This window comes from Hippocampus bargibanti, linkage group LG18 (genome assembly GCF_051943395.1).
Source record: "Hippocampus bargibanti isolate YZ-2025 linkage group LG18, ASM5194339v1, whole genome shotgun sequence".
Classification (NCBI taxonomy): Eukaryota; Metazoa; Chordata; class Actinopteri; order Syngnathiformes; family Syngnathidae; genus Hippocampus; species Hippocampus bargibanti.
The window spans coordinates 4,896,975-4,906,892 of NC_142751.1; the positions used below are offsets into that span (position 1 = coordinate 4,896,975).

The following is a 9,918-nucleotide window of genomic DNA, read 5'->3' on the forward strand; positions in this document are numbered from 1 at the left end:
GCACCTCCAAATCTGAGACAATAGTTCTCAGTCGGAAAAGGGTGTGGTGCCCTCTCTGGGTCAGGGAGGAGATCTTGCCCCAAAGTGGAGAAGTTTAAGTAAGCATCTGGGAGTCATATTTACGAATGAGGGTAGAAGGGAGCGAGAGATCGGCAGGCGGATCAGTGCGGCGTCTGCTGTGAAGCAGGCTTTGTACCGATCAGTCGTGGTGAAGGAGCTGAGCCAAAAGGCAAAGCTCTCAATTTACTGGTCGATCTACCTCCCAACCCTCATCATGGTCACAAGCTATGGTTCGCGACCGAAAGAAAAAGATCCCTGATACAAGCGGCTGAAATTAGCTTTCGCCATAGGGTGTCCGGGCTCTCCCTTAAAGATAAGGTGTGAAGCTTGGTCATCTGTTCAGGATGCCTCCCTGGTGAGGATTTCCAGGCATGCCCCACTGGCAGGACCCCACGATAAACATATTGGGTAGCCCTGCTATTCAATGGATAAGAAAACACTTTTGAGCAAGTTTTTTTATTGTTTCAATACAAAAAAAGTTTTACAAAGAGAACAGGCCGGGACAGTGTTACAAGGAAGCATGCTAACATTCATAATTCCATGAAATGACGTTATAGTATACAGTATGAACTATGTGTTAACATATGCAACTGGGCCAAAACTATTGATCTATGGTCTCTACGTATAAGCATGTCATAAGACAAGGTGGAATCAACATGCATATTGTTCACCATTTGGGTTATTTTAGAAACGCTAAATAAGGCCAACAGGAAAAATATGTATTTTTTTTCCTTTCGACATTTCACCTATATTTTGGGGAACAACTATTTTTGAAAAACAAATTTGGATTGGTGAGTGTTACAATTCTATATGTTGAAACAGTGTACAGGTAACATCCGAGTTAGGACCGGGTTCCGTTCCGACAAAACGGTCGTAAATGGAAAAGCATTCAAAATGGCTGACGCAAGGTTTATACGACAGAATAGTATACAATGTCAATCTGTTGTTTTTAAAGAACGTTTTCTATTGAATACTATTTTATACCACACTTCTTACAGATCAATTATAAATCTTTTCATTCATTTTTATCATTTTATATTTCGTACTATCGATTTTTATTACTGTGTTGTTCTGCTGACCCAAATACACACGGCTTCCCACACATACGGGCTGTTGAAAAAAAAAAAGCGCTCTCCCTACTAACGGAGAAGCCTGAAGAGGTCGCCCAACTCACACGCTTGGACTTAGGCGGTCTCAAAGAGGCGGTGGCGGCGTGGGCCCGCCGCGGCTTTCTCGTCGCGCCAATCCCGCGCGCCCAACTACCGACCCGCCTCAGCTTTCGCCCTGGCCGGGACCCTCGACCCGAGCGCCGACCTCCACCTGCCTCGGCGTCTGCGGACACTCCTCCTCCACCGGTGCCGTTGTGACAGGTCGCGCAACACAATCACGCGCTTGGCTGGCCAAAATTGTCGGACGCGTTTGTGAAGAAAGTTATTTTGTATCCTCATTTTGTGCAATGCTGTAATATTCTCTGTTAAGATAAATGAGGCATGCTGAATGTTGAGCGGATCTGGCAACACAGCCACAACGCTACATATGGTCCTTTGACAGCGGTCGCAGCCGTAGAATAAAAAAAAAAAAACAGGTTCTGGCGGTCGTGGTCGTAAGTGCGGGCGGTCGTAACTCGCAACAGTCGTAACGTAAATCGGATGTCACCTGTATTGGGTAATCTTGCTCCAAGCAGCTACGGCATGTAAGTACATCCCAATTAAAAGTTAATAGCTGTAATACAAAGACTGTTGAATCCAAGACAAGTGGCACATTCATCGCTGAAGAATTGTCACATTTTATCCTAAAGTTACAGGTGAGACTGGCAATTCATAGGTGGTCATATGTGGATCCTTTGTTCCAAAATAACTTTTCACTTTTCACTAACTTACATATGATTAACGTCTGGATCTCCAGAGGATGTCTTGTAGGGGTGATCATCAGCCATACCTTCAAATCATCTCCTCCTACCAGGACGGAGCAGTGTTGGCCAGTCGTCTCATACGTCTAAAAAGAAATATATTACCATTACCTTAATAAATGTACATGTACAATTCGCAGAATAATGACATCTCTCTAGTCCAGGGCTCGGGAACCTATGGCTCGCGAGCCATATATGGCTCTTTTGATGATTGCATATGGCTCACCGATAAAACGAAATACATATTAGCGCTTTTTCGCCGTTCATTTCCTGTTGGGGCTGCAGTTGGCGGAAAGCGCAAATTTGATTGGATGATACTGGCCGTCATGTTAACAACAGGTAAACGCCCCTTTAAATAAGCCTGACGAGTAAAAAAAAAAAAAAAGAGCTTGAATGCACCGGAGGATTCGCGATTCTAATTTGCAATGAAACAATAACATCGATGAAACAGTTGAATGTCAGTGATATTTTAACAAGCCCCATGTTAACGTTAGCATCAATATACTTCTGTGAAAAGTATATTGCAGATAGCAAGTGTGGAAGCTAATGAGCCGTGTGCAGGCTAGCTAGCGGTAACTTCGCCTATGGACCCGGCAAGTTGACTTTCATTCCGATCGTTTGGTTGCATTTTTACCAATCATGAGGAACGGTAAACTATTCATGTTAACGGGGGTACTATCACTAAGTTATTTTAAATAACACATTCTCACATTTTGTTGAAAAGAGGCCGCGCGCGCTCGCGTGTGTGTGGCTCTCACTGAAAAACATTTCTAAATATTTTACTTTTATGGCACTCTTAGTCAAAAAGTTTCCCAACCCCTGCTCTAGTCTAAAGTCATAGTTCAAATGTTGAGATGTCTACTATGTTGAACAGTTGTCAAATTTTATGCAGAGTTATCACTAGGTAAAAGCGACATTTCAGCTATGACCACATATGTGGTCTCCTTTAATCTGAAATCTGTCACTTTGCTCATAGTGTCAGAAGATTTTTGAATTGTTTGGGAAGAGATTTTTGTTTAGGGTTTTGGCGGGCATCTTGTCGACTGTTGAAGATAGGTTTTACGTTTCCTTCGTTTTTTTTTCACCAACCAATTGTTTTTTTTTTCTTCCAGTAAAGAGAACACTTTTACAATCTTGCTTTCGTGCCATCGTCAGAAATTGGCATCAAGGTAAGAGATTTCTATTTACTTTGGAATGTTCAATTCGCCTGCCATGCATGTTTTTGTAATGTGGGAGAAAACTGGACGACCCATAGAAATCCTACACGGGCCCAGGGAGAACATGTAAACTCCACACAGGCCAGAGCTGGAATTGAACACGGTATCTCTGCACTGCGATGTCAACATGCTAACCACTCGACTGCATTTACATTTTACACACTATATTTGCCTCACCTTGTGTTCCTGTCTTGGTCTCGGATTTTCTTCTCCATTTCAGCATCTGTAAGTGTCTCCAACAGGGGACACCACTGGTCTGCATCACCTGTGTTACGAATGGCAATCTCTACTGTTGGGAGTGGGTTCTCACTGCAAACAAAATAAATGTATCAAAATCAGTCAAAATCTAGTTCTCCCCAATTGCGAATATAGAGCACTTTAAAACAACCACCACTTTATACAAAGTGCTGTACATGGAGCAAAAGTAACTCATACAAGAAAAGACTAAGTTATAAACACAGTAGAAAGCAAAAAAAAAAAAAAAAACAGTAAAAAAACAAACAAACACAAATTCAATCCAATCTTAAAATAAAGATGAGTTTTAAAGATGGGCAGTGATTGCCAAACGAATGCCAGGTGCGTGGTGGGGGAGGTTTTCAGAGTGGTGAAGTGGTCCAAGGCTATTAAAAGATTTGAAAACAAATTATCAGATCTTAAAACCAATTCTCAACCAAATGTAGAGGGAGCCAATGAAGGAGATTCCAAAGTTGTACTTAGGAGAACCAGTCAAGAGGTGAGCAGGAACATTGTGGACCAACTGTAGATGTTTCATGGAGGATTTGGCTCACTGTAGAGCAGGTTTCTGGACCCTGTGGTCATAAATGACTCTTGTGTTGATTGCATGTGGCTCGCAGATAAAACATAATACAGTAATCCCCCGTTTATCGCGTTTAATGGGGACTAGACCCCCCCCGCGATAGATGAAAATCCGTGACACGGGGACCCAACAATTTTTCACTGCGTTCCTGTTTGGGCTGCCGTTGGCTCCAAGAGTAATTTTGATGGGACGATACTGGCCTATGTTGCACATTGCTGTGGAAAAAGGTAAACACCCTTGTTGAATTAGACCGCTTGGTCATTAGCTCAAAGCTATCCCTTCCTGAGTCCTTATTGTACTATGCAGTGGAGTAAACAACAAGACAGTACACCTGGACATGTGAGTTACCTGAAGGCGTATGTTCTCTGGTGCCAGCTAAGTTGTCCTCGAATGCTGTAGGCAATTGTTGTCACGAATTCCCCGCCAAGACCTAGTTCTGAGCACAACTTCAGTGCAAAGGACTCAGGGGAGTTTTCATGTTCTGACATGTCCCATTCAAACTGGTCCACAAGTGAGATGTTTCCCACATGGATGTTGAGCTATATTAAAAATAAAACACAAACACACACACACACACACACACACACACACACACACACACACACACACACACACACACACACACACACACACACACACACACACAAACACAAAACAACTGGTTAAAATAGAGGACAGTGATACCCTAATCATTCATGTTCGTGAGGCCAAAAGTTCATGAGCTAAAGCGTTCGTAAGCTGAGGTATTTGAGTAAAATCTAATTTTCTAATATATCAACAACTTCTGCCAACTACTCCGGTTTTGCCAGAAAACCTGTGGTTTTCAATATCCCATTCTGGTTACGGTTTAATAATGAAAATTACGGTTTCCAATAAAAACAATAAGGTAAAAAATGTCAAAATACTTTCACTTGCAATCAAAATACGAGAACAGGCGATCGGCAAAGTGCCAGCTGTTACCTTCCTTTAGTTAAATTGCGCATGCGCGTGATACGGGTCTTTCCTAGAATCCAAAGTGACGGCTCATTCCTCGAATCGAGACGTAAAGGACAACCGACGCCTCCGGACAAGTTGTGTCCATAATTTGTAAAATCACTTCAAATGACTTCTACTGAGCGTATTTTACAAAGATTCCAGCATATATACAGTAAAGTCTCGTTATATCGATATCGGTGATATCGATAGTACTGCTTATTATGATACTATTTCTATGAACGCAAGGAGAAAATTTACATGCCGCAGGATCGGATACATCGATAGTCTGGTTATATCGATATTTTTTCTGACTCCCGAGAATATCGATATAACGAGACTTTACTGTAGCTATATTTTACGTTTTAAGACTCGCACTGAATATTCAGGAAGTCTTGTTTTCGAGTTCGTCACGATTCCTGACGTGACGTCACGTCAAGAACGCCTGTGACCGAGAAAGCGACACAATGCATTTTGGGTACTTTGTTTGGTCTGAAAACTTCGTATTGATCCGTGTTAATAGCGAAATTAGAAAGAAAACACATAAATAATGCAATGGTGAATTGTTGTGTGTTGCACCAAGACTACTATTTGATACTAGTTGACACAAATTCCTTCCTTACACGGAGCTTTGTCGCCCTCTTCTGCCTCTTTTTGGTGCAACACGAAGTTTTCAGACCAAACAAGTACAGCAAAATGCATTGACGTGATGGAAGGGCTGCTACAATGTGTCCTTTTTTTCGGGCAGGGGCGTTCCTTCAGTGACGTAACGTGAGGACTCGTCACCAACTCAAAAACAAGACTTCCGGAATATTCAGCGCGAGTCTTAAAACATAAAATATAGCTATATGCCGTGGAATCTTTGTAAAATACGCTCAGTAGAAGTCATTTGAAGCCATTTTACAAATAATGGACACAACTTGTCCGGAGACGTCGGTTGTCCTTTAACAGAAGTATGCCATATGTGGCGCAGATCATGCAGCAATATGCGCTAATGCTAATAGACTTGCACCGGTACTGGCGCAGTGGAGTTCCTAAGTTGCACCAGTGGCTGTCAAAATGCGTAAATGGCGCAAGGGCGCGGGCGAGATACATCCCTGAAAATGTATTCAAAATTAAGGGAATAATTTCAGCAAGATAAAAAATAAGGGTTGACAAGTGACTTCCAGATCTTGATCCTTGGTGTGTGTATTACTGAATAATGGGAAGAGTTTTGAATTGTTGAAACTTTTCTTTGCCTTAGAACCCACCTTGATGATGACCCTTTGGTCTGCCTGCTCATCTAAAATGCTGTCAGTGGGGTATGACTCAATCTGCTGGCGTACGGCTGATGTGATGGCAGGGACAAAGGTCAGAGGATTCAGGTCCAGGTCATCACACAGAATTTCTGCAAACATCTCTGGGGTCATCAGCTTTTCTGTTGGCAAAATGGATTGGATTGGATTTGCCTTTATTAGTCTCACAGTGGAGACATTTACATTTCACAGCAGCAAATGAAGTCAAAGTTAAAAAGAAAAACAAATTGACAACCCTGGCAATGAGCTTTACCATTCATGTTCCATGTGAAGGCATCTCTGAGTTTTTGCCCATCTATCTCCATATCAAGGCGGATTGGAACCAGTACCTCCACTTGGGCGGCATTCTCGTGAATCACAGCAGGATCATGATCGTCAAAGCTGTAGAGAAAGAGAGCATTTAATTCACATACATGCACGACAATGAAGAATCTGGGGACATTAACAAAAACAAACAGCACTTAGCAATCCATATCTAGAGCCATAATGTTCATCAAAATTATTAACCTAATAAAACGCAGATCACATTCTCCATATTGGAATACAAAAAATATATAGAACCCCCATGGACTTAGTCGATATTTTTGATGGTCCGTGTAATTAACTGCCCAATACTTAGAGATTGACTCTGATCCAATTATTTTACTCATCATACTACCCAAAATGAATTGGGGATGAAACCTGCAAATTACCTGTACAATTGCAAGTTTTGAATTTTCATACCACAGTGGGAAAGTCCTCTTCTTATCACGACTCATTCTGTTGCGGTTGATGGTAGTGGAACAAGGGACGGCATCTAAATGGTGAGAGCTGTTGGGAAGCGTTGGGACCCATTGACTGCTTCTTTTGGCTTTCTGCTCCCTGAGATAGGAAAAGAAGTAAATGTTCAGCTCACGCCTGGAGTTCCTAAGAAGTTCATAGACTTCTACCGTTCTATCTCTCTTTCTTTCACTCTCGCTCTATCTTTCTCTGTCTCTCTGTGATGTGACTTAATTTTATACTTAGTCACTGGGAATTTTATAGCTCCCATAATATATTCTAATGCCAATACATATATATATATATACATAAAATCTCCTCAGCGCCACACCCCGCTTCTTTTTAAGAACCTTCCATCGTTCAAAGCATGTGCCATCCAATATGTACTTCAGAGAACAGCCAGAAACGGAAAGGCACACGTTTAGCAGAGAAATAATTTCTAGTAAAACATTTGTGAGAAACTAAAATATTCTGCATAAGCAACTCTAAAGGAAGCCATACCTGAGGTATGCCGGTGGCTCTGTGCTGATAGACACTGCCTTGTATTTGTCATCGTTACCTTCGAAGATCTCCTCACACTCAGATGCCTTCAGTAGAGTGACACTGGTGGCTTCAATTTGTGGAAAAAAAGATTGTCATTTTATCAAGTTCAAAAGTTGGGTTACAACTTTCAATGATTATTTTTTTTTTTTGCAGTTTGCAATGTAATACATGAACGAATTTAAGCAAGCTATTGAGCACAATGTGCATTGAAATAAAATGTTCCAAAATACTGTAGATGCGATTAGGTTGTACCGGATGTTACATTCATTTTTGTAATGTTTTGATTGGACAATATTGAAAATGTATGCCATTAAGATAACAGTCAATGCAAAATGAAATCTGGCTTCTCAATCAAACAAAAACTGCTTGGTTCATAAAGCTCATTATAGTCCTATTTTGGAAAAAAATTTTTTTTTGAAAAAAACAAAGGGAAGGTTGAACAAACCAAATAATAACAAGAGGAGAAAAAATAACAAGATAAAGAATAAAAGAAACCAAAAATATAGATGAGAAAGAAAAATTGTTTTAGTTTATTTCCTAAAGATTTACAGAATCGTTGTCTATTCGTGTACATATTTACTTGTATACTTATTTAAAATCATAAATGTTCTTTTTTGGCAATGCATTATTTTAAATATTTGTTATATTTCTATAAGAAAATGGAAACTGGGTTGATACAAATTCGTGGTGCTTTATGGAAGCAATTGTGGAAATACACATCATGCTTGACTCACCATGAGATGATGCTACAATTTTTTTCCTCTCTTCTACTGAAGCCAGCCGCCTCCATAAAGATGGATATCTTTTGTATAAAGAACCTCGAAACATACGTAGATAATTTCCAACCTGAAAACGAATAATTAATGTGATTTGCAGAAGACCGATTGCAACATAAAATACACTATTTGAGGCAGCGCTGAATTGCCGACTTCCAGTGTCTGGTCTGTTCGTACCAAATCATCTGTCGCACACAAAGCCCACCGATTTTGGATTTTCCCCATTTACTTTTCTTATTGTTAACTAAATTAAAAGCAGCATTACCCAAAATACATTGTTCTTTTGCAATTTGGGGTGTTTGGATGCGCGAAAGATAAACATAACACCCGACCCCGCTCCACTATTCAGACCAACCGACACCCCTGACTGAACAGAGTTTTGACTTATATGTTCACGTTCGGCATACATTCCGCTACATTTCTGAGATAGAGTATCCAAACAACACAAAATAAGGCATAGGTCCACGTGGTATATACATTTTTTCAACGCTTCAACGGTGAGCGAAGAATGGGAACATGCTTGTCACAAAAACAATTATGCTAACATCGATACATACCTCCGAACCAACCATGTAAAAGTCCCCATCTTGTTCTAACTGAAATTTAACTGGCTTCTGTCCAAATGTTTTACTTAAAGCCAACTGCATTGCCGCAATAGATTTAAGTGGTTGCTTTTCTTGATTTCCGTGATACTGAGCAGTGAGCACCGTTTGCACATTGTATACGCCACAGAAATGAATGATAGATCTATAGCGCGTTGTAAACAGATAGATAACATGCAAACATAGCGGCCATGTTGGAAGGGGCGACATCTCAGTCGTTGGTAATATTCAGACATAGAAATTAAGTTTTAACTTGCTTATTTTTGAGTATTTATGATTCAAACGTTTACTATATTGGAAATATCGAATATTGCGCCGTAAAATACCCAATATTTGAAAAAAAAAACAGATAAAAATGTCTATTAATAACGAATGATATTTCTACGAAATATCTGCGTTGTGTACATCTGTATGCAGCAAAATGTGGCAGCATCTTAATTATTTTAGAATTTTTACCTTGCATTAAAATACATACATGGAAACGCAATGGACTTTGCCCCTGTAAGCGTCACGTGCCATAGGCACCCAGGTTTAAAAGGGGATGTCAATCATCCCAGAGCGCTTAAAAAAAACTCGAAGCGCTCAATTATTCACTCCGACATTTCGGAAAATCAGGGTGTTACTCAAATTTGCTCTTTGGTTATTCAGAGGAATGAAGAAAAAAGAACAACAAAAGCGGATTGTCAATGCAAACGTCGGCGCTACAATTGGAGACATGGTGCGCCTGTGAGGGGTGCGTTCAGAAATAAACTGCACTGTCCCTTCACACCGATCTAATTAACGAAATAAACGACTCACACACCTCCTCGACACAAAACATTGATTTGGATGCTGTTTTAAATTATTCATAAAAGTCAAGGACTTCCTGCCCCCAAAGTTTGGTCACTCAGTAAAATTGAGATTTTTCCAATCAACAAGACTGAGCCAAACCTTCCTTGCAAAGGCCACAACAGCAGTTGGACTATGTA

At 40.5% G+C, this 9,918-nt stretch overlaps 1 protein-coding gene across 1 annotated transcript; it reads right to left on the reverse strand.

Annotated features, from left to right (window-relative positions):
- Positions 1-506: 506 nt before the first annotated feature.
- Positions 507-9,092, reverse strand: LOC148884344 (SWI/SNF-related matrix-associated actin-dependent regulator of chromatin subfamily B member 1). The gene is made up of 9 exons (XM_089020478.1): positions 8,906-9,092; positions 8,307-8,418; positions 7,531-7,639; positions 6,994-7,131; positions 6,524-6,651; positions 6,226-6,392; positions 4,352-4,542; positions 3,364-3,495; positions 507-2,055 (listed from the first exon to the last, which is right to left on the reverse strand). Exons 1-9 carry the CDS (start codon positions 8,993-8,995, stop codon positions 2,016-2,018), a joined length of 1,107 nt encoding a protein of 368 aa, XP_088876604.1. The 5' UTR covers positions 8,996-9,092; the 3' UTR covers positions 507-2,015.
- Positions 9,093-9,918: the final 826 nt, after the last annotated feature.

Excerpts from the sequence above, each read along its gene's own strand:
- LOC148884344 (XM_089020478.1), bottom strand. The coding sequence starts at position 8,995 with ATGCAGTTGGCTTTAAGTAAAACATTTGGACAGAAGCCAGTTAAATTT. Across the intron at positions 8,419-8,905 it reads TTTACATGGTTGGTTCGGAG|GTTGGAAATTATCTACGTAT; the intron begins GTATGTATCGAT and ends ATTCGTTTTCAG. Across the intron at positions 6,652-6,993 it reads AAGAGGACTTTCCCACTGTG|CTTTGACGATCATGATCCTG; the intron begins GTATGAAAATTC and ends CTTTCTCTACAG.